General features: G+C 45.9%; 1 protein-coding gene across 1 annotated transcript; it reads right to left on the bottom strand.

Annotated features, from left to right (window-relative positions):
* Window positions 1-1,475: 1,475 nt before the first annotated feature.
* On the bottom strand, window positions 1,476-21,893 carry LOC311105285 (guanylyl cyclase C-like). Its single transcript, XM_084147377.1, has 27 exons — window positions 21,653-21,893; window positions 21,363-21,475; window positions 14,516-14,583; window positions 14,024-14,242; window positions 13,697-13,815; window positions 13,409-13,505; window positions 13,207-13,312; window positions 10,222-10,378; window positions 9,505-9,590; window positions 9,271-9,388; window positions 8,469-8,541; window positions 7,984-8,086; window positions 7,655-7,717; window positions 6,465-6,536; window positions 5,928-6,032; window positions 5,601-5,687; window positions 5,162-5,294; window positions 4,892-5,029; window positions 4,516-4,604; window positions 4,335-4,426; window positions 3,385-3,543; window positions 2,981-3,173; window positions 2,684-2,858; window positions 2,407-2,505; window positions 2,153-2,247; window positions 1,982-2,058; window positions 1,476-1,874 (listed from the first exon to the last, which is right to left on the bottom strand). The coding sequence occupies exons 1-27, from the start codon at window positions 21,861-21,863 to the stop codon at window positions 1,670-1,672; spliced, it is 3,252 nt and encodes a 1,083-aa protein (XP_084003503.1). The 5' UTR covers window positions 21,864-21,893; the 3' UTR covers window positions 1,476-1,669.
* Window positions 21,894-23,703: the final 1,810 nt, after the last annotated feature.

Below are 23,703 nucleotides of genomic sequence, written 5' to 3'. Positions count from 1 at the left end.
ATAAATTAATAAAAAATCCTACAATGTGATTTTCTGGAATTTTTTTCTCATTTTGTCTGTCATAGTTGACGTGTACATATGATGAAAATTACAGGCCTCTCGCATCTTTTTAAGTGGGAGAACTTGCACAATTGGTGGCTGACTAAATACATTTTTTCCCCACTGTACAATATAGTACATTTTGATAAGAAAGACGTTCTCTGAGGTTTTTGGTTAAACAAAAGTATACTCAACTATTTACAGAAAGTTATTTGGTTTCAATTCAGGGCACACACTTTACTAATGAAGGTTGGAAACCCTATAAAGATAGTGGGGCTTTAAAATTAAGATGTATTAGCATTTCAGACTATCAAATTTGAGGATTAAAACACATTGCGTACTATAACCCAATAAAATGCACTGAGATTACAATGAGAAACTATAACACAATAAAATGCACTGAGATTACAATGAGAAACTATAACCCAATAAAATGCGCTGAGATTACAATGAGAAACTATGAACCAATAAAATGCACTGAGATTACAATGAGAAACTATAACCCAATAAAATGCACTGAGATTACAATGAGAAACTATAACCCAATAAAATGCACTGAGATTACAATGAGAAACTATAACCCAATAAAATGCGCTGAGATTACAATGAGAAACTATGAACCAATAAAATGCACTGAGATTACAATGAGAAACTATAACCCAATAAAATGCACTGAGATTACAATGAGAAACTATGACCCAATAAAATGCACTGAGATTACAATGAGAAACTATAACCCAATAAAATGCACTGAGATTACAATGAGAAACTATAACCCAATAAAATGCACTGAGATTACAATGAGAAACTATGACCCAATAAAATGCACTGAGATTACAATGAGAAACTATAACCCAATAAAATGCACTGAGATTACAATGAGAAACTATGACCCAATAAAATGCACTGAGATTACAATGAGAAACTATAACCCAATAAAATGCACTGAGATTACAATGAGAAACTATGACCCAATAAAATGCACTGAGATTACAATGAGAAACTATGACCCAATAAAATGCACTGAAATTACAATGAGAAACTATGAACCAATAAAATGAACTGAGATTACAATGAGAAACTATGACCCAATAAAATACACAGAGATTACAATGAGAAACTATAACCTAACACTGTGTATACATCATTTATAAGATGTAATCATCATGTTATTGATGCCAATATTAAGCTTTAGTATTATTATTATTATTATTATTACGCTTCAGTGATAATCAGTGATATTGTTTTGAACAATTGTTCATTGTTGATTGCTGAGAAAATGCAGCAACACTCATATTTGTATTTTCTTCAGGGGCTTCTTAAAATAGAGGAGTACCATCCAGTTCCTTGGTTTACTGGTTTTGGTTTTGCCTAAAGCATCTCCATTACAAACTATTTATGGAACGTCACCACACATTTTGCTCATGTGACCCAAAATAACCTTTAGCTCAAATCAGAAAGCCACGTCTTTTACCCAGGAAGTCATTCGGAAATAGTCAGGTTTCCTAAGTATAAGGCTATACTTTAGCTATTGTATCAAGTGAATATAAGGCTACTTGACTCCACTGTCACCATTTGACAGAGTGTAGGGGCCCTGTATCTCCACAGGAAGCAGTCTGGTCCTGGGTGACTACAGGTAGGTGCTGGGAATGTCTGTGATGGCCAGGTGCAGGTACTCTGGCAGGCCGTCCTCCCGGCTCCCGTTGGTCTCCCTCCTCCTGACTCTGGTGGAGAGGGTCTTCCTCTTCTCCATGCTGTTGGTCCCCGGCCCTCTGTTCTCCAGGCTGGACACGATCATTTCAGACAGGTCCTGCTGTAGCCTCTGGAAGTTCTCCCTGAGGAGACAACCAGGGACAATATGTTTGGATTATTTGACATACATAATGCTATAGATATGGGTGATAGATACAGTGTAAGTTTAGGATGGGTGGTTTCTACTCACACTGTCGGGGGCGTTGGCAGGTTGTATTCTGTCCCTGTCACCCCTGTTAACCAGTATGTCATCTCATTGCCTTTACCCTGTAACACATACACAAACACACACACACATTGTTGTCATGATCTGAACTCTATTCTCACAAAACCTTCTCATAGCTTTATGAACCCAGCTTACCTTCAGGAAGGTCTCTCCTCTCTGCTCATACTCAAACTTGCAGTCTGTCCGTTGGAGGATGTTTATGGTGGGCTGGCTGACATGGATTCTTAGTGCTGGAGAGGAAGCATGAGAGGTGTCATCCTATGGCGAACTATGCTGAATATACACTGCTAGAATGGAGCTGTGCCTGTGATAGCTGAGGAGAATGTATGTAAGTGTTCATCCCAGTGGTTATGTTTGATGTGTCGGTGTCTGTGTGTGCTGTCTCTTACGCAGGCCTGTGGACTCCATGCGTGAGGCAGTGTTGACTGTGTCTCCAAACAGACAGTAACGTGGCATCTTGTTCCCCACCACGCCCGCCGCACACGGCCCTGTAAACACACCAGACACAGTGACACAGCTAAACACACTGCAGGCAATGAAAGTGTTGCTAACAGGACTGTATTGGCCCAATATTATGTACTTATAATAAAACTAAATTGTGGGAAAGGTTCAGCTCTATACAAACTACTGTGTTTGGGCCAGTTGTACTGTGCTGAGATGGGGTACCTGAGTGCACCCCGATGCGGATCCACAGGGGTATGCCCGGTAGGTGTTGGAGCTGGAAGGTCCTTACGAAAGCCAGGATGTCCAGGGCCATGTGGGCGATGTCCACTGCGTGCCGGTTGCCATTCCGCCGTGGCAACCCCGACGCCACCATGTACGCATCACCGATCGTCTCCACCTGGCAGAGAGAGAGGAAGAGACGATGACCCTGAATGCATTCAGTTGCATAATACTACATTAACAACAGTACTATTGATTCTGTTTTAGTATGTGAACATGTCAAGCCTCAGTCCCAACTACCTTGTATACATCGTGGTGGTCGAGGATCCTGTCAAAGTTCTTGTAGATGTCGTTGAGCATGTCCACCACCTCCATGGGCGTGCTGTACTGGCACAGGGTGGTGAAGCCCACAATGTCGCTGAAGTAGACCGTCACCTCATCAAACAGCTCTGGCTCCACACTGCCCGTCTCCTTCAGGGAACGCACCACTGGGCTGAGGAGAGAAGCAGGGGGACGGGAGGTTAAGCTGAGCGACTCCTTATCGTTCTGTTGGCTTCCAAAGGCTAAATAGGCTGGCAGGTGTGTTAGGGTTCAGCGTTAAGGCTAGGATTAGGGTTGTTAGGGTTGTGAGGGTTGAACCAGGATGTGGACATGAAGCTAGTGTTAGAGTTAGGGTTAAGGTTGAGCTGGGATGCATGACATACGCTGGCAGGAGCAGGAAGTTGAGTCTGTCAGCCCTGTCCCTCTCAGCCTTGTACAGAGAGGTCCTCTCCTCCACCAGGTGCTCCAGGTTCCTGGAGTACATCTGCAGCCGGCGGATCAGGTTGTCCATGTAGCTCTCATTAGCCTGGTTGTGCAGGTTGCTGAACGATTGTGGAACATGGAAACAAATAACCATATCTCTATGATGCTAAGTTGTATAAAACTTTGCATAGTACATACCACTTTTGGATGTTAAAAGGGCCCAATAGCTCAGAACATTTCTTTAACCAGGGAAAAATCCAAATTGGAGATTGCTTATCACTCCAACTTTTGTATGAATAAAGAATTGATAGAACTCTAAAATTCTAAAACGTTTGTATGTTGAACACAAAGCAGCTGTCAACATGCCATGGCTTTTGGTATGTAAAAAGGGTTTTGATTGACTGAATGTACACTGAGTGTACAAAACATTAATAACACCTGCTCTTTCCATGACATAGACTGAACAAGTGAATCCAGGTGAAAGCTATGATCCCTTATTGATGTCACCTGTTAAATCCACTTCAATCAGTGTAGATGAAGGGGAGAAGACATGTTAAAGAAGGATTTTTAAGCATTGAGACAATTGAGATGGATTGTATATGTGTGCCATTCAGAGGGTGAATGGGTAAGACAAAATATTTAAGTGCCATTGAATGGGGTATGGTAGTAGGTGCCAGGCGCACTGGTTAGTGTCAAGAACTGCAACGCTGCTTGGTATCTTATGCTCAACAGTTTCCCGTGTGTATCAAGAATGGTCCACCACTCAAAGGACATCCAGCCAACTTGACACAACTGTGGGAAGCATTGGAGTAAACATTGGCCAGCATCCCTGTGGAACGCTTTCAACACCTTGTAGATTCCATGTCCTAAGGATGGGTGGTTTTGAGGCTGTTCTTGGGGGGAGGCTTACCTGAATATCTTACCCAGAGATCCCTCTATCTTCTTGAAGTCTGGCCTCCTCTCCGGGTCCTCTTCCCAGCAGTTCTTTATCAGCATGTAAAGCTGCAGGAGACACGTACAATGACAACCATACATACAAACTAACACAGATATGCATGCGTATGTGAGAAATGCTATGAGGGGCCTTGTACCTCTGCCTCGTTTACTGCTGCTGTCTCAAAGTTTAGATCTGGCCTGAAGAAGCCAGTCCCACTTGGGTACTGCAACATGTACAGCTTCTCTGGGGGAGGAAGGAAAGGGGAATTCAATTGACAAATCTCAACACAGCCATTTTCTCATTTACAGTAAAAAAAATAAGAATTTCACTCTCCTTTTGCAAAATCCCTAGAATGGTAATTGATGACAGTGATCCCTAGTGAGCAGACGTTGTATTTACATGTAATGGCCAGCAGGAGACGCTGTTAAATTACCAGTGTGAGATGCATAGACATAAAAAACTTGATAACTTTTACCATGGCTAAAAAGTGTTCTGCATGACTCTGACTCTAGCCACCAGACCGTTGTTACCTGCAATGTCGGAGCAGGCCTGGGTGAAGAAGGGTTTCTTCCTCAGTATGATCTCCTGAGCGATGATGGCAAAGCTGTAGACATCCCCCTTCTGGGAGATCCCCTGCTTCCGGAGGTGTTCTGGAGCCGTCCACAAGTCTGACAGAAAGGAGAGGGACCAGAGTGGGATATCAAATTACTCCCCTGGTTGGGTTTTTTACTAACTTCATGGCATAATACTTTCAGGTTGAATCATTTGCTTTAAGGGAAAAAATGGGCAGTGGGCTTCACCTTTGCAGGGGCTGAGGATGGTGTTGCAGCCAAAGTCTGTGATTTTGACCACCATGCGGTTGTCCACCACACAGTTAGAGGACTTCAGTCGGCCATGGACCTCAATGTTGCTGGAGTGGAGGTAGGACATGCCCTGAAACCGCCACCAGGGTGAGCCACACACAGCTACAGCATGCTACACCAGTGGTTCCCAACCAGGGGTACTAGGACCCCTGGGAGTACTTGGCCTATCCACAGGGGGTACTTGAGAAGACTCATGAGACCATAGACTGGTAAAATGCACATGAGGGGGTACTTCAGGGGTACTCTGGGCAGAGCAAAATTCAGTTGGTGGTACAGTAAGCGATAAAGGTTGGGAACCACTGGACTACACCATATTACAATTTGAGTGCATTTACCCACAGTAAACACATAGTACAACCAAACTACATAAACATACCTTAGCTATGTCATACATGACTGATATCTTGAATTCCAAGTCCATGAAGGTGTTTTCAGGATAGGAGATTGTGTCATTAAGGACATACTGTAAAGACAGTGAATGACAGAGTTTACTGCAGTTCCGTTTATGCTTGAGTGTTTTTGTTTCTGCCTGGTAGGGTATTTGAAAACTGAGTGAATGTAACTGTGATTGTGACCCAAGCCCTGTCTGTAAAGGAGTCCTGTAAACAATATGTGTGTAAATGTCAATGGCTTATTGCACAATAAAAGATATGTGGGTGGAAAGCAGGCCACTGATTCCCAACATAAAGTAATACTCTCTTACCCTCAGGGATCCCCTCTCACAGAATTCAAACACTCCAAACAGGCCATACTCAAACTTCACCGTGCCATAGAACTTGGTCAGGTTATAGTAGTCAATACGCAGGAGCTGAGAGAGGCAGAAAGAGAGAGAGGAAGCAGGAGAGAGAGAGAGAGAGAGAGAGAGAGAGAGAAGGTGTCACTGTGAAAGACATCATATCATGGGTGATCTCGACTTCCTCACACTCATTTACACACTCTACTTTTATCACCTAGTTGCTCACATAAGGTCACATAGGCTATCTCCTCTGATTGACAAGTAGATAAAATATTCCTCCATAGGGCCACAAAGCCATAAAACACACATACACGAATCCGCAAACCTCTGTTGTTCACACCACATCAAGATAAGCAAATATAGGGTTGACCCTGAGTTCGGGCCATATAGACACTCAAAATGGACACTAGATCAGTGGACAGCTGACTGGACTAATGTTTGAATCGGCAGGTTAGGAGGAACTACGAGGGGGAGAGGAAGTGACATCACTAGCAAGAACCTTACAGTGTTGAGCTCGATCCTCTGGATCTCACTGAAGTTGCCGTCTGTGTGTTGCAGCTCCTTCAGGATCACGGGCTGAAAATAATAGATAGATAATAATAGAGTAGAAGTTATGCCCATATCAGCCTTTGAGAGTAGTTACTGGTTAGTCGTTCCACCAATTCAGTGCCTTTCAAGAAGTTTAACTTGGTAAAAAATAAAATGATTTCACCTCATTTTAACATTCTGTCACAAAGAGCACATATTCAACTTCATGAAAAACACCTTCCCCCATCTCAAGAGATTAAATAAAAATATTACTATAGTAAGTGCCAAATAAAGTTACAGGGTTGACGATTTAATCTTAAATCAGCCATAATCCCCTTGTGACAGGCGAAATGGAAGCTTGTTGTGTGCAACAGGGGGTTGCAATTGATCGCAAGCTTCACAATATTTTTGTAATTGTTCAAACATTTCTAGCCGGTCTATCTATGGGTAACAGGGTTAACGTGTTATGCTCGACCCACTCAGTTTTCCACCACAAAACACCAGAAAATTGCCAAAAAGAGTAGAACCAGCACACCTGCTTTAACACTATGATTTGACTATTAAGGGAAAGGGAAAAGGGATAGCTAGTCAGTTGCACAACTGAATGCATTCAACTGAAATGTGTCTTCCGCATTTAACCCAACCGCTCTGAATCAATGATGTTTCTTTTGAAATAAATATTGAAAAAATAATAGTTATACCATATTAACGAGAGTTCAGTTCAAGTAACAGGGTTGACCTTAAAATGAGGGACAGATGTTCAATGAATCTCTAATCACATGAAATAAATAATAATCTTCAGAAATGACTTTGTCAAAGCAGCAAAATAACTAGGGCTTTACAATAATAGTGAAAACATGGAGAAATTTGGGGTTAAGTGGGTTAAAACCTTCCTAGAGGTCACAGAGGGTGCACGAAAGGACATGTCAAAATGCAGAATTTTTGCACTTTAGAAAGTATTTATTAATGTATTGAATTCTCCATGTGGTTTATATTAAAGGGCACTTCATTTAATATATCAGGTTTTTAAAATGCAATATTGGTGCACAATTTCTACTGAAAATATCAAAGAGACGCAAAAGGCAATCTTTTAGTGGAACGACCCTGATATGACAACTCAACCCATGTGTTTAAGTCAGTTTATGGACCAAAGAGAGTAATGGCACCTTTTTGTCATAGCGACCCCTGCGAATCTGGTAACAGCTGTCCTTCCTGTTGTCTTCATCAATCTGATATATAGAAAGAAAAAGGGATAAATAATGTGGAATAAACTGTCAACAATAATAAAATATCACAAGACTATAGGCATCCAATTAGATCCCTGGGTATTAATGAAAACAGGGAGTATCAGAGTGTAAATGAAATAATTGAAACCAACATCAGCGTAACACCAGCTTGTATTGACCATGCATTATGGAAGTTTGAAAGATGACATACTATAAATAGAAACAGACAGGCAGAAACATCATGACAAGAAGGAGGTGAAGGAGCTCACCTTCAGTGAGACCAGGCTTAACTCTTTCCCATCCAGCGGATCAATCAGGTCTGGGCTGATGTGGGACCACTTCTTTTGGTTCTGACGTTCCTTCATGTTCTGCCTATTGGCCATAAATCAAATCAAATCAGTTTATTTGTCACGTGCACAGGATACAGCAAGTGTAAACAGTGCAGTGAAACGCTTGCTTGCAAGCTCTTCCTCAACAATGCAGTAATACTAAGTCATATACACTTGTGAATAAAAGAAATTCACACGAAAATATACATTATTTACAAGGTCAATATCAGTACCAATCAATGTCAGGGATACTGGTGACAGTTGTGTAATCAGGTTTAAAGTGACTGAACAGAAGGGTAAATATAATAACAATAATAATAATAATAATAAATAGACAAAGACAGAGGTGAGTGAGACATGTTGTCAAGTAACAATGTGATTGGACAGAAGTGAGAAGACAGAGGTTGGTGTGGTGCATATTTTACCTGTAGAAGATCAGAGCGATGGCAGTCACCACCACAACACTGACACTCAGGACGATCACAATGATATTCAGATCTGGAATCACAAACATAAAATAAGTATTCCCCCCACCAATACTGTATCTTCGTATCAAGACGTAACACAAACTTCAAAAGAGCTTGTGTACTAGAATAAACTTTGTACTGTTACTAGTAGCACTAGTGTTTATAAATAAAATAGTATTTGTCACTTGCGCCAAATACAACAAATGTAGACCTTACCGTGAAATGCTTACTTAAGAGCCCTTAACCAACAATGCAGAGTTTTAAAAAAGTACGATTTTTTAAAAAATAAACTAAAGGAAAAATAGTAACAATAAAATTACAATAAAGAGGCTATATACAAGGGTAAACGGTACCCGAATCAATGTACAGGGGTACGGGTTAGTCGAGGTAATTGAGGTAATATGTACATGTAGGTAGGGGTAAAGTGACTATGCATAGATAATAAACAGAGAGTAGCAGCAGCGTATGTGAGGAGTGTGAAGGAATGTGTGTGTGTGTGTGTGTGTGTGTGTCTGGCATCAATAGGCATGTGTGTGTGTGTTGGAGTGTCAGTGTAGTATGTGTGAGTGTGTGGTTAAAGTCCAGTGAGTGTACATCGAGCCTGTGCAAGAGAGTCAGTGCAAAAATAAGAACAAATAAGAATAGAATAAGGGGGTCAATGCAAATACTCCGGGTAGCCATTTGATTAACTGTTCAGCAGTCTTATGGCTTGGGGGTAGAAGCTGCTACTGGCCTGTTACTAGAGCGTAGATGTCATTACCGTTACGATTGATTGGCTTGTCATCTGGCAGTTGGGACCCAGGCCAGGGCAGTGAGGGGGTGCTGTCCTCCACTCTGGTCTCATTTATGGACGTATCAAACACAAACAGGGTTTTGTACTGGAGGAGAGGTGCAATGACAGCATTATTAAGTGATCATTAAACGATGTCCTGCTACTGTTTAATAGGGGACTGAGATGGTGACCATTCCAACAGTTACATTGGATGAAGAGTACCTGTTTATCGATGGTGGAGGTATAAATCACAGAGAAGTTCACGTCCCTGTCCCCATTCTCATCCAGCACGTAGTGTCCCCCCATACCTGCACACAGACACACACTATTATCTCTAACCCTTTAAGAGTATCACCATTTATCCTCCTGAGCAGAAAACTCTTGACCGGAACATCTGCCCTTAACAACCATTTGCTCCCTCATTATAGCATCAATAATCACACCACTGTGAGTAATAATTCCAAAGAAATTGAGGCTACGACCTAGTGCTATATTCAAGGTTCAGGTTGGGAAATGTTATCTAATACAAGAGGTTGCGGAAGACATATAACCACCTGAATTACTATGGTCCTCAGCTGTAAATGGACAAAATTTGAAACATTGCCCATAAAGGTCAGCCAAGAGAGAACACACTAATTAGCCATGTACTGAACTGTAAAATAAATCAAAGTGAATGGGTTCCTGCATAATGTGTGGCCTTTCGTTCCTGTGTGGAGAATGACGGTGGTGTGACAAAAATGAAACATTTACTGTTCTGGTTTGTGCAAGTTCCCGTTGGACGAGAGTCAAAGATCAGATGCTAAAGGTTGCCGCCGAGCAGCTTTGCCAAGTCTAACAAGTATAGGTTCTCACCATTGCCTGACTTAAATTGTTATAGTGTTTAAATGGAGGACTGAGGACAGGATGGACCATGGCTCTGGTCATTAGGCCCTCCTATACCTTGAAAGGAGACATTCCTGAAGGGGTTTACATCGGGGAGATCCGTGGCAGGGGGCTGTGTCGCTCTGCCTCTCAGCTCACTGGTCAACCTCTGCCTCAGCACATGGCCAAAGAGCAACACACTGTCATGGTACCCCGCCACATAGTCATTTAACTCCTGCAACAGGAGAGGGGGAGCAGTCAGGAAGAGAGAGGGGGAGCAGTCAGGAAGAGAGAGAGAGAGAGAGAGAGAGAGAGAGAGAGAGAGAGAGAGAGAGAGAGAGAGATAATTAGACCCAACCAAATCATGAGAAAACAAAAAGAGAATTACTTGACAAATTGGAAAGAATTAACAAAAAAACAGCGCAAACTAGAATGCTATTTGGATCTAAACAGAGTACACAGTGGCAGAATACCTGACCACCGTGACTGACCCAAACTTAAGGAAAGCTTTGACTATGTATAGACTCAGTGAGCATAGCCTTGCTATTGAGAAAGGCTGCCGTCAGCAGACCTGGCTCTCAAGAGAAGACAGGCTATGTGTCACGATCGTCTAACAGAGATGAGGACCAAGGCGCAGCGTTGCAGGCAAACATACTCTTTATTAGAGACACGATCAAAAACAACAAAACGATAACGTGACAGTTCACGGTCTAACACAACAGACTACAAACAAGATCCCACAAACTCTGTGGGGAAACAGGCTGCTAAAGTATGGTTCTCAATCAGAGACAACAAGCAACAGCTGAATCACGTTGCCTCTGATTGAGAACCACACTGGCCAACATAGAACAACAATACTAGAATGTGAAACCTAGAACAAAACACATAGACTTTACACACCCTGGCTCAACATATTAGAGTCCCCAGAGCCAGGGCGTGACAGTACCCCCCCCTAAAGGCGCGGACTCCGACCGCGCCCACCAAATACCACAGGGGAGGGACCGGGTGGGCACTCCGCTTAGGCGGCGGATCCGGCTCCGATCCCCGCTCCCTCTCCAACCCCCCAAAGTACCCCTGGTCCGGTCTGGCCCCGCTGGCCGGAGCTGGACTGCACACTGGTGGAGCGGATTGCTCTAGCTCCGGCGTGAAGCATCTGACCGGTGCCGGACCAGCCACCGGTGGAACAGGCACGGGCCGTGCCGGACTGATGACGCACACCACTGGCTTGGTGTGGGGAGCAGGAGCGGGCCGAGCCGGGCTGACGAAACGCACCACTGACTTGGTGCGGGGAGCAGGAGCGGGCCGGACCGGGCTGACGAAGCGCACCACTGATTTGGTGCGGGGAGCAGGAACGGGCCGTGCCGGGCTGACGAAGCGCACCACTGACTTGGTGCGGGGAGCAGGAACGGGCCGAGCCGGGCTGACGAAGCACACCACTGACTTGGTGCGGGGAGCAGGAACGGGCCGAGCCGGGCTGACGAAGCGCACCACTGACTTGGTGCGGGGAGCAGGAACGGGCCGAGCTGGGCTGACGAAACGCACCACTGACTTGGTGCGGGGAGCAGGAATGGGCCGAACTGGGCTGGCGACGCGCACCACAGGCTTGGTGCGGGGAGCAGGAACAGGCCGGGCCGAGCTGGCGACGCGCACCGTAGACTTGGTGCGAGTGGCAGGAACAGGCCGGACCGTACTGGGAACACACACCACTGGCCCTACGTGGGGATCAGGAACAGGCCGGACCGGACTGGCAACACACCCCAGTACCTCTCGCCGTGCCTCTACACCTTCCATCCCCTCTTCGACCAGTGGCCCCCGTAACCTGGCGGCCTCCTCTGCCAACCCGCTGGGCCGCTCTATCGCGGCCTCCTGCTGCCCCGACGTCGTGAGCCCCCCCCTAAAAAATTTCTGGGAGTCTCTCTTCCCCGTGGGCCAGGCCTCTATAGTTCTCGCCCAACTCTCGCTCTTCTGCTTCCAATTCCCGCCATTCAGCTCCTCATTCGGCTTGACCCAGTCGAAGCTCTTCCTCCACTGTTCCCAAGTCCACCCTCTCTGCTCCTCACTAGGCTGCTTGGTCCAGTTCTGGTGGGATCTTCTGTCACGATCGTCTAACAGAGATGAGGACCAAGGCGCAGCGTTGCAGGCAAACATACTCTTTATTAGAGACACGATCAAAAACAACAAAACGATAACGTGACAGTTCACGGTCTAACACAACAGACTACAAACAAGATCCCACAAACTCTGTGGGGAAACAGGCTGCTAAAGTATGGTTCTCAATCAGAGACAACAAGCAACAGCTGAATCACGTTGCCTCTGATTGAGAACCACACTGGCCAACATAGAACAACAATACTAGAATGTGAAACCTAGAACAAAACACATAGACTTTACACACCCTGGCTCAACATATTAGAGTCCCCAGAGCCAGGGCGTGACACTATGTCCACACTGCCCACAAAATGAGGTGGAAACTGAGCTGCACTTCCTAACCTCCTGCCAAATGTATGACCATATTAGAGACACATATTTTCCTCAGATTACAGAGATCCACAAAGAATTAGAAAACAAACCCAATTTTGATAAACTCCCTTATCTACTGGGTGACAAACCACAGTGTGCCATCACAGCAGCAAGATTTGTGACCCGTTGCCACAAGAAAAGGGCAACCAGTGAAGAACAAACACCATTGTAAATACAACCCATATTTATGTTTATTTATTTTCCCATTTGTACTTTAACTATTTGCACATTGTTACAACACTGTATATATATACATAATAGGACATTTGAAATGTCTTTATTATTTTGGAACTTCTGAGTGTAATGTTTACTGTTAATATTTATTGTTTATTTCACTTTTGTTTACTATCTACTTCACTTGCTTTGGCAATGTTAACATACATTTCCCATACCAATAAAGCCCTTAAATTGAAATTGAATTGAGAGAGAGAGAGAGAGAGAGAGAGAGAGAGAGAGAGACAGAGAGAGATGGTATCTCTGTTCAGACATTAGGAAGTCAGAAGAACTGAGGAATGAAGACAGATGAGTGGAGCAGGGACTAACCGTGCTGTTGTAAACTATTGTGTTGTTGTATTGTCTCTCAGGCAAGGTGAGCACCAGAACATTGTCCATGCTTGGGCTGGCAGTCATGTTAGTGTGATACCTGTGGCTAGGAGATAGAAAAATTACATGGTTTCAACTTTCAATCATGGTCCCCTAAAAAACAATGCAATGCAATGTAACAAACTACCAAAACCAGTCTCACTTATAGATATCGATGAGGATGAAGACAATTTCTGGGGGAATCGTTGTTTCATTCTTTATAGTGGTGATGTCATCTGGGGTTCCACAGAGAATGAATACTGAAAAACATTGTGCAGGGGTGATAAAGCTGTATGATGAAATAACACCTAAAAGCATGTAGATAGGTTACAAAAGTTTTGTTTTAAGTAACCATTGATTTACTTCCTATTCGGGGTGGAACCAGTGGCTGGTGTGTAAAGCATGGATAAGACTTGAGAAGGTATTGAAGAAGACAGAGGGAGGCACACACCGTTGCTGTGTCTGTTTTCAGACTGAAGAGCTTTCTTTAGCTCTGTCTTGCTGCGTAGCATCTTTCTTGAGATTGACATAGCAAACTGGACCGAGGGTGCCTCCAGAGCATTGATGTACCTATGAAGATGGCAAAAGGGAAGTGATGTAACGGTGCACCATGGAGCACCCAACAATAAACGCTTCTCTCCCTGGCATCAAACTTACTCTAGATATGTATGTTACAGTGTTACAGTCTACCATACACATGCAATGAGCATCTCTGTACTGTCTGTATGTGTGTACATGGCGGAAATTCCCTTTCAAATGCACAGGTGTTCCCTCTCACCAAAAACAATCTTCAGTTTGGTCTGCCTTCTTGTAGACATAAGCCCTCTTCCAGTGCATCTTCAGACCATGTCTGGTGAAGTTCCAGAAGTGGACAAAGAAGTTGGAGATCTTGCGTGCCGGGGGCAGCAGGCGGGTCAGGTTGGCCTTGTAGTCACAGGACAGACCGAAGCTCCCAGCAGAGATGATGGGGATAGTCAGGGTCAGGCCTATCTCCACACTGAGACACACACAGACCAGGGGTCACACAGTTCTCCAAATAGAGGGATCATGACCTGCAGGTCAATCTGTCCTTATCTTACAGGACAGGATATTATAAACCAGCATAACAATAAACGCTATTATCATAATCACCAAGTGGGTCATTTACCACACGTACACATCATCAACTACTAATAATCAGGCAAAACAAATACTTTTTCAATGGGGATGACAGAGACAGGGATCATTAACATGCGTGTGTGCGTGCGTACAAGACAGAGAGAGAACTTACTCCACCATAAAGAAAGTGGCAAATGTACAGGAGGGTCCCAGCATGGCACATCCCACCTCACCTTTAGCCTGGAGCACAAACAAATCCGTATATAAACATAGGCACTCATGTTGTTGAGTAATGGGGAAGGGCTCGTCCCTGTCTCATTTCTCTTTCTAAAATAATGTCATCTTTATTAATCTTATAGGTCCTCCTGATCTGCCCAATGGACCGAAATTACAGTTTAGTTTCAGTATAGTCATTGACGGTATACAGTACCAGTCAAAAGTTTGGACACACCTACTCATTCAAGGCTTTTTCTTTATTTGTACTATTTTCTACATTGTAGAATAATAGTGAAAACATCAAAACTATGAAATAACACATATGGAATCATGTAGTCACCCAAAAAGTGTTAAACAAATCAAAATACATTTTATATTTGAGATTCTTCAAATTAGCCACCCTTTGCCTTGATGACAGCTTTGCACACTCTTAGCATTCTCTCAACCAGCTTCATGAGGTAGTCACCTGGAATGCATTTCAATTAACAGGTGTGCCTTGTTAAAAGTTAATTTGTGGAATGTATTTCCTTCTTAATGCGTTTGAGCCAATCAGTTGTAATGTGACAAAGTACGGTTGGTATACAGAAGATAGCCATATTTGGTAAAAGACCAAGTCCATAATATGGCAAGAACAGCTCAAATAAGCAAAGAGAAACGACAATCCATCATTACTTTAAGACATGAAGGTCAGTCAATACGGAAAACGTCAAGAACTTTGAAAGTTTCTTCAAGTGCAGTCGCAAAAACCATCAAGCGCTATGATGAAACTGGCTCTCATGAGGACCGCCACAGGAAAGGAAGACCCAGAGTTACCTCTGCTGCAGAGGATAAGTTCATTAGAGTTAACTGCACCTCAGATTGCAGCCCAAATAAATGCTTCACAGAGTTCAAGTAACAGACACATCTCAACATCAACTGTTCGGAGGAGACTGTCACGGTTTCGGCCGAGACTGCTCCTCCTCCTGGTTCGGGCAGGCTTCGGCGTTCGCCGTCCCCGGAGTACTAGCTGCCACCGTTGAATGTTTCTTGGTGTGATTGCTTTGGTCTGTCGTGTACACCTGTGTCTGTTTGTGTGCTGATTACGTGTCCTATAAGTTCCCTGTTTTGTATTGGTTAGATTGTGTGTTGTTGGCTGCCTGTCGTTCTGAGCTGCGTGTTTTGCGCTCTGTTTGTTTTGTTTAATGTGTTACGCATGTTTGCGTAATTCCTTCGCCTCTGTTTGTTTTCGAGGTCGTGTATTGTATTGTTGCACTTTGGACTAGTAAAGTCTGTTTGGACGAAGCCTCTGTGTCCTGCGCCTGACTCCTCCACCACATCCACATCGGTTCTTCTGACAGAACAACACACCAACTATGGAGTCAGCAGGAGCAGTGGCGGCACCCAAGTCGCTGGAAGAACGGATCAGCTATCAGGACACCATGATCCGGCAACTTGGGGCCGCCATGGACGAGGTGTCCAACACTCTGCGCCGGTTGGTTACTGGAGAGGTGCCCACGCCTTCTTACACCATCCCATCACCAACGGCCAGTCCTCCTCTCTCAGCACCGGAACCCAGTGGCATTCGGCTCTCGCTCCCGAGGGCATATGACGGTTCTGCAGCCGGGTGTCAGGGGTTCCTCCTGCAGGTGGAACTCTACCTGGCTACCATACACCCAGCGCCCTCGGGATACGAGAGCGTCTCCGCCCTCATCTCCTGTCTATCCGGCAAGGCATTGGAGTGGGCCAACGCCGAATGGAGGGGAATAGACGCCGCTACCATCACCTACGCGGAGTTCTCCCGCCGCTTCAGGGCTGTCTTCGATCACCCACCTGAAGGGAAGGCAGCGGGGGAGCGTCTGTTCCACCTCCGACAGGGGAAGAGGAGCGCACAGGAGTTCGCACTGGAGTTCCGGACGCTAGCGGCGGATGCGGGGTGGAATGAGAGGGCCCTCATCGACCATTACCGGTGTAGCCTACGAGAGGTTGTTCGTCGTGAGCTGGCCTGCAGGGACACCAACCTATCCTTCGACCAGTTGGTGGACATCTCCATCCGTCTCGACACCCTGCTGGCTACCCACGGACGTCCCGAGTGGGGGTCGTCCATTCCACCCTCCAGCACCTCCGAGCCGATTCCCATGGAGCTCGGGGGTGCTGGCGCTAGAGAGAGGAGGAGAGAGAACCCGAGGGGGGCCACCCCCTGCACCAACTGTGGCCGTGGAGGACACACCGCGGCCAGGTGCTGGGGAGGGTCTCCTGGGAGAGGGGACAACAGGTCACGCACTGGGGAGTCATTTCAGGTGAGTAGGCGCCCCACTTACCCAGAGCTCTCTGTTGGTCACATGAGTATTCCTGTGAGATTTCCACAGGTGGCACCTCATTCCCAGCATAAGGCGCTAGTAGATTCAGGCGCAGCTGGGAATTTTATTGATCGGGCATTTTGTTATAGGTTAGGAATTCCCCTTCGGCCGGCAGAAGCCCCCTTTCCTGTCCACGCCTTAGACAGCCGGCCGTTGGGGTCGGGGCTGATCAGAGAAGTCACAGCACCACTTAAGGTGACGACGCAGGGGGGTCATGAGGAGATCATTCAGTTTTATCTGATTGACTCTCCTGCGTACCCCGTGGTGCTGGGGCTTCCCTGGTTAAGCGCCCATGATCCTACTATTGCGTGGCAACAGAGGGCTCTTATGGAGTGGTCTGCCCAGTGTGTAGGGAGATGTCTAGGTGTTTCCTTAGGGGCGACCTCGGTAGAGAGTCCGAACCAAGTGCCCGCAATGCGCATTCCCCCCGAGTATGAGGACTTAGCACTTGTGTTCAGCAAAACGAGGGCAACACGGCTACCACCTCATAGACAGGGGGACTGTGCGATAAATCTCCAAACAGGAGCGGCTCTTCCGCGGAGCCGTGTGTATCCCTTGTCTCAAGAGGAGACAGCGGCTATGGAGACTTACATAGCCGAGTCCTTGGAACAGGGATACATACGGTCCTCCACTTCCCCGGTTTCCTCGAGTTTCTTCTTTGTGAAGAAGAAGGACGGGGGTTTGCGCCCGTGTATTGATTACCGTAGTCTCAATCAGATCACGGTTAAGTACAGTTACCCTCTTCCACTGATTGCGACTATGACGGAATCATTACGCGGAGCGCAGTTCTTCACAAAGTTGGATCTCAGGAGCGCGTACAATCTGGTGCGCATTAGGGAGGGGGATGAATGGAAAACAGCATTTAGCACCACCTCGGGTCATTACGAGTATCTCGTCATGCCATACGGGCTAATGAATGCTCCTTCAGTCTTCCAATCCTTTGTTGACGAGATTTTCCGGGACATGCATGGGCAGGGTGTGGTAGTGTACATCGACGACATCCTAGTGTACTCTTCTACATGAGCCGAGCATGTAGCCCTGGTGCGCCGAGTGTTGAGAAGACTGTTGGAGCATGACTTGTATGTCAAGGCAGAGAAATGCCTGTTCTTCCAGGAGTCCGTCTCCTTTTTGGGTTATCGGTTGTCCGCGTCTGGTGTGGAGATAGAGGTAGACCGTGTGTCGGCCGTGCGTAATTGGCAAACTCCAACCACTGTAAAAGAGGTGCAGCAGTTCTTGGGTTTTGCTAATTACTACCGGAGGTTTATCCGGGGCTTTGGACAGGTTGCAGCTCCCATTACGTCCCTACTAAAGGGGGGTCCGGTTCGTTTGCAGTGGTCAGCTGAGGCGGACAGGGCATTTGTCAAACTGAAGAACCTGTTCACCTCGGCCCCGGTGCTGGCGCATCCGGATCCCTCTTTACCATTCCAAGTTGAGGTAGACGCGTCCGAGACCGGTATTGGGGCAGTCCTGTCACAACGGTCCGGCACGCCACCTAAGCTCCGCCCCTGTGCGTTCTACTCCAAGAAGCTCAGCTCGGCGGAGCGCAATTATGACGTTGGGGACAGGGAGCTGTTAGCTGTAGTCCAGGCCCTAAAGGTGTGGAGGCATTGGCTTGAGGGGGCTCAACACCCTTTCCTCATTCTGACTGATCACCGTAACCTGGAGTACATCCGGGCAGCTAGGAGATTGAACCCTCATCAGGCTAGGTGGAACATGTTCCTGACCCGGTTTGTTTTTAAGATCACATACATCCCAGGGTCCCAGAACGGTAAGGCAGACGCCCTGTCCCGGCGGTATGACACAGAGGAGAGGTCCATTGAGCCTACTTCCATACTGCCGGAGTCTTGTCTGGTGGCTCCGGTGGTATGGGAGGTCGATACGGAAATCGAGCGGGCACTGCGTACCGACCCTACTCCCCCCGAGTGTCCTGTGGGGCGGACGTACGTTCCGCTCGAGGTTTGTGATCGTCTTATTTATTGGGCTCATATATCACCCTCCTCTGGACATCCAGGTATTGGCCGGACAGTGCACTGCCTTAGCGTGAAATACTGGTGGCCAACGTTAGCTAAGGATGTGAGGGTTTATGTCTCCTCCTGCTCGGTGTGCGCCCAGTGTAAGGCGCCTAGACATTTGCCCAGGGGTAAGTTACATCCCCTGCCCGTTCCACAACGACCATGGTCCCACCTCTCGGTGGATTTTGTGACCGACCTATCCCCTTCCCAGGGGAATACCACCATTTTGGTCGTTGTGGATCGGTTTTCCAAGGCCTGTCGTCTCCTCCCAATGCCGGGTCTCCCTACTGCCCTACAGACCGCCGAGGCCCTATTTACCCACGTGTTCCGGCACTATGGGGTCCCCGAGGATATTGTGTCTGACCGAGGTCCCCAGTTCACCTCCAGAGTCTGGGGGGCGTTCATGGAACGCTTGGGGGTCTCGGTGAGCCTTACCTCGGGGTACCACCCAGAGAGCAATGGGCAGGTTGAACGAGTCAACCAGGATGTGGGTAGGTTTCTGAGGTCCTATTGCCGGGACCGGCCGGAGGAGTGGTCTAGGTATATCCCCTGGGCAGAGATGGCCCAGAACTCTCTCCGCCACTCCTCCACCAATTTAACACCTTTCCAGTGTGTTTTAGGGTATCAGCCGGTCCTGGCACCGTGGCACGAGAGCCAGATCGAGGCCCATGCGGTGGACGAGTGGATTCGGCGCTCGGAGGAGACGTGGGACGCTGCCCATGTCCATCTGCAGCGGGCCATCCGTCAACAAAAGGCGAGCGCCGATCGCCACCGCAGTGAGGGACCGGTGTACGCACCGGGAGATCGAGTCTGGCTCTCGACTCGAAACCTGCCCCTCCGCCTGCCCTGCCGGAAGCTGGGTCGGCGGTTTGTGGGGCCCTTCAAAGTCCTGAGAAGATTGAACGAGGTGTGTTACAGGTTACAACTGCCTATTGAGTACAAAAATATTAACCCCTCGTTCCATGTGTCTCTTCTCAGGCCGGTGGTAGCTGGCCCACTCCAAGAAGATGAGATAGGAGAGACCCCTCCGCCCCCTTTGGACATCGAGGGGGCCCCGGCGTACAGGGTCCGGACCATCTTGGACTCGAGGCGCCGGATGAGTGGTCTCCAGTATCTCGTGGAGTGGGAGGGGTACGGTCCGGAGGAACGGTGCTGGGTGCCTAGGAGGGACATCCTCGATCCATCCCTCCTGACTGAGTTCCACCGTGGGCATCCCACGCGCCCGGGTCCGCGTCCTCCTGGCCGTCCCCGAGGCCGGGGGGGGTACTGTCACGGTTTCGGCCGAGACTGCTCCTCCTCCTGGTTCGGGCAGGCTTCGGCGTTCGCCGTCCCCGGAGTACTAGCTGCCACCGTTGAATGTTTCTTGGTGTGATTGCTTTGGTCTGTCGTGTACACCTGTGTCTGTTTGTGTGCTGATTACGTGTCCTATAAGTTCCCTGTTTTGTATTGGTTAGATTGTGTGTTGTTGGCTGCCTGTCGTTCTGAGCTGCGTGTTTTGCGCTCTGTTTGTTTTGTTTAATGTGTTACGCATGTTTGCGTAATTCCTTCGCCTCTGTTTGTTTTCGAGGTTGTGTATTGTATTGTTGCACTTTGGACTAGTAAAGTCTGTTTGGACGAAGCCTCTGTGTCCTGCGCCTGACTCCTCCACCACATCCACATCGGTTCTTCTGACAGAGACTGCATGAATCAGGCCTTCATGGTCGAATTGCTACAAAGAAACCACTACTAAAGGACACCAATAAGAAGAAGAGACTTGCTTGGGCCAAGAAACACGAGCAATGGACATTAGACCGGTGGAAATCTGTCCTTTGGTCTGATGAGTCCAAATTTGAGATTTTTGGTTCCAATCACTGTGTCTTTGTGAGACGCAGAGTAGGTGAACGGATGATCTCTGCATGTGTGGTTCCCACCGTGAAGCATGGAGGAGGAGGTGTAATGGTGTGGGGGTGCTTTGCTGGTGACACTGTCTGTGATTTATTTAGAATTCAAGGCACACTTAACCAGCATGGCTACCACAGCATTCTGCAGTGATACGCTATCCCATCTGGTTTGCGCTTAGTGGGACTATAATTTGTTTTTCAACAGGACAATGACCCAAAACACACCTCCAGGCTGTGTAAGGGCTATTTGACCAAGGAGAGTGATGGAGTGTTGCATCAGATGACCTGACCTCCACAATCACCTGACCTCAACCCAATTGAGATGGTTTGGGATGAGTTGGACCACAAAGTGAAGGAAAAGAAGCCAACAAGTGCTCAGCATATGTGGAAACTCCTTCAAGACTGTTGGAAAAGCATTCCTCATGAAGCTGGTTGAGAGAATGCCAAGTGCTCATGAAGCTGTATCTAAATCAGTCTGTCAGTCAACATATAATATATTCAAGTAGCAATGGTCTCCTGGAAGAGATGGTATCAAGATGGGAATGGACATTACAGTCTAAAAAAGACTGGCTCACATGCAGGGACTTGAGTATCTCCACTCCCTCACAGGTGCTGCTCCCACAGCCCCTGCGTTTGTACAGCGTGGTGTTGAACCCATTGAAATTAGCCGTTAATGTGATGTTCAAACCTTGACAAGGGAGAGAGTGTTGTAGGAGGATGAGATAATAACTGTTATCAAGCATAATGAAATGTCCAATAGATTTGTGTGATAGGTTACAGCTGAATTTTGTTTATCACTGACACATTCGTTTAATGTTGAAATTAAAGTAAGTTCAAATTAAAAAATAAATACATGTTTCTGTACCTGCTGCAATGTTCAGTTGCCTGTCCGCTTTAATTGCTTTCAACACTGCACCCATTACAAACCCTAGGCTCCAGTATGAGGTGTCATCCTCCAAAAGTACAACGTTCATGGTGTATTTGGGTTTTGATTTTATGCATTTGTCCAGCATTCGGCTCTCAACAAGTGCCACAAATAAGACTCCAACGCACAGAAAACAATGTGAATGCAGCATTTTGATGCTGTATAGAACAGGACTGTAAAAAAGACTGTAAAAAAGACTCCACTATCTAAATCCAGATGTAGAAATTCTTAACATCTTTGAAGACACCCCCTTAAGGGCTGCAGGCCACTCCAAACCAAAAAGGTAGAAAGTTAGAACTAGTAAAAAGAAAAAATATTGTTTAAAAAATCAGAATGTAATTATTATTTTATTTTTATGAGTAACCTACTTCAATTCTTAGATAGGCTAAATATAAAATGAAAAACAATGGTTAGACCTTCAAAAACTAAAAACGAATGAACACTCTAAGTTAGTTGCAATCACAGGAGACACTCCTACCAGAGCTGAGGTAAAACAAGAAAAAACGGGATAAAAATAACGTTATGTCAGCTCAACCAACTCTGTGGATTAAAGTAAGGGTACATTTTAAAAAAAATAGACAACCCTCTGATATTACTAGAAAGGTAGAAAGGTTTGAAGCAGTAGCGAAGGCAATAGATCCACCATTGAGCGCTTCAATGTCAGTGAGATAGCACGTCAGCCACTCTGTCCCACGCGTTAATGAACAACCACCAGGTGACAGATTGTGCACACAGAAGAGGGTGGGCAGCTATGCCTGACACCTACAGTTCCTTTATTTATATATCTCTATATGAAACTGAATGATTTAATCATGTTTATAAACATGCTATTTGTTCACCCTGTCAACTTATGGGAAGAATCCTGTAGTATGCAGAACACCCTATAGAAACATTGTAATTGCCCTTATTAGCTTCTTGTAGGCCCTGCAATAATCTCTTGCCTCTGAGAGTTGATCTCTTTAAGCATGGCCTTCATTGAGTCTCTATTGTTTCCTTGTATAGGACACAGGTGAGTAGGCCTATATCCAACTTTCAACTGACTAGTAGAAGGAATTGGAGGAAACAATGTGTTTCTCCTAATGAAAATTAAGAGAAACGAAAATACAAGAGATGAAAACAAAGACAAAGGAATGTTGACCAGTTCACAAGGAGGCATGTGAAAATCAAACAGGTAGATGTGAAATCGTATTGAGGACAAACAGTGATGTGAAATCAATGGAAATCATATAATTATTACACAGTAACACAGTCTAGAATGTCCCAGAAACTCCATGTTCAGTAGAAGGGAGAGCTTTTGCCGAGAGAGGGGCAAAGGTCACAAAGGCCATAAAATGGATGCCTTGTGTGTTGCTGATAAATTTGTCGGTTATAAAAGCAGGTAGATTGCAAGCCTATAAAACTGTTTTCTAGCCATTTAAAGGGGCAATCCGCAGTTGAAACAATAACAACGTGTATTCCCCACCACTGTTTCGGTAAAAAGCTGATTAATGGGGCTGCAGAAATGTAACCACTCTCAAATTCATAGATAGAGCTATGGATGCAAGGTCTGACCATCTATTATATCAAAACGATAGCGTTAACCATGTTTTGAGGCTATGCAATTTTTGTTTACATTTACACTGTTTAGAATATTGGAGTAAAACAAGCATATATTTTATGGTTCTGATGGGGTACGACAGTTGAACTAAGCTCATGAGATATTTATGGGTTATATTCTTCAAGAATCAATGGGTACATATCACTCATTTATAAGTCCAAAAATTGATGTAGTAACTGCGGATTGCCCCTTTAAAGCATACACACTACAACATTTTGTGAAATATACACATTTAGGAGAGACATACAGTTGAAGTCGGATGTTTACATACACTTAGGTTGGAGTCATTAAAACTCGTTTTTCAACCACTCCACAAATTTCTTGTTAACAAACTATAGTTTTGGCAAGTTGGTTAGGACATCTACTTTATGCATGATACAAGTAATTTTTCCAA

The sequence above is a fragment of the Coregonus lavaretus genome (genome assembly GCF_964263955.1).
Source record: "Coregonus lavaretus genome assembly, chromosome: 2".
In the NCBI taxonomy this organism is placed as follows: domain Eukaryota; kingdom Metazoa; phylum Chordata; class Actinopteri; order Salmoniformes; family Salmonidae; genus Coregonus; species Coregonus lavaretus.
The sequence above is the reverse complement of the archived record's forward strand: the minus strand, read 5'-3'. Positions and strand labels throughout refer to the sequence as shown.

What these genes read in the sequence shown, in the direction of transcription:
- LOC311105285 (XM_084147377.1), bottom strand. Translation starts at nt 21,863, where the DNA reads ATGCTGCATTCACATTGTTTTCTGTGCGTTGGAGTCTTATTTGTGGCA. An exon ending in GGCCTGCTCCGACATTGCAG is followed by an intron (nt 4,605 to 4,891) that starts GTAACAACGGTC and finishes TTCCTCCCCCAG; the next exon opens with AGAAGCTGTACATGTTGCAG. An exon ending in CTGCCAACGCCCCCGACAGT is followed by an intron (nt 1,875 to 1,981) that starts GTGAGTAGAAAC and finishes TTGTCTCCTCAG; the next exon opens with GGAGAACTTCCAGAGGCTAC.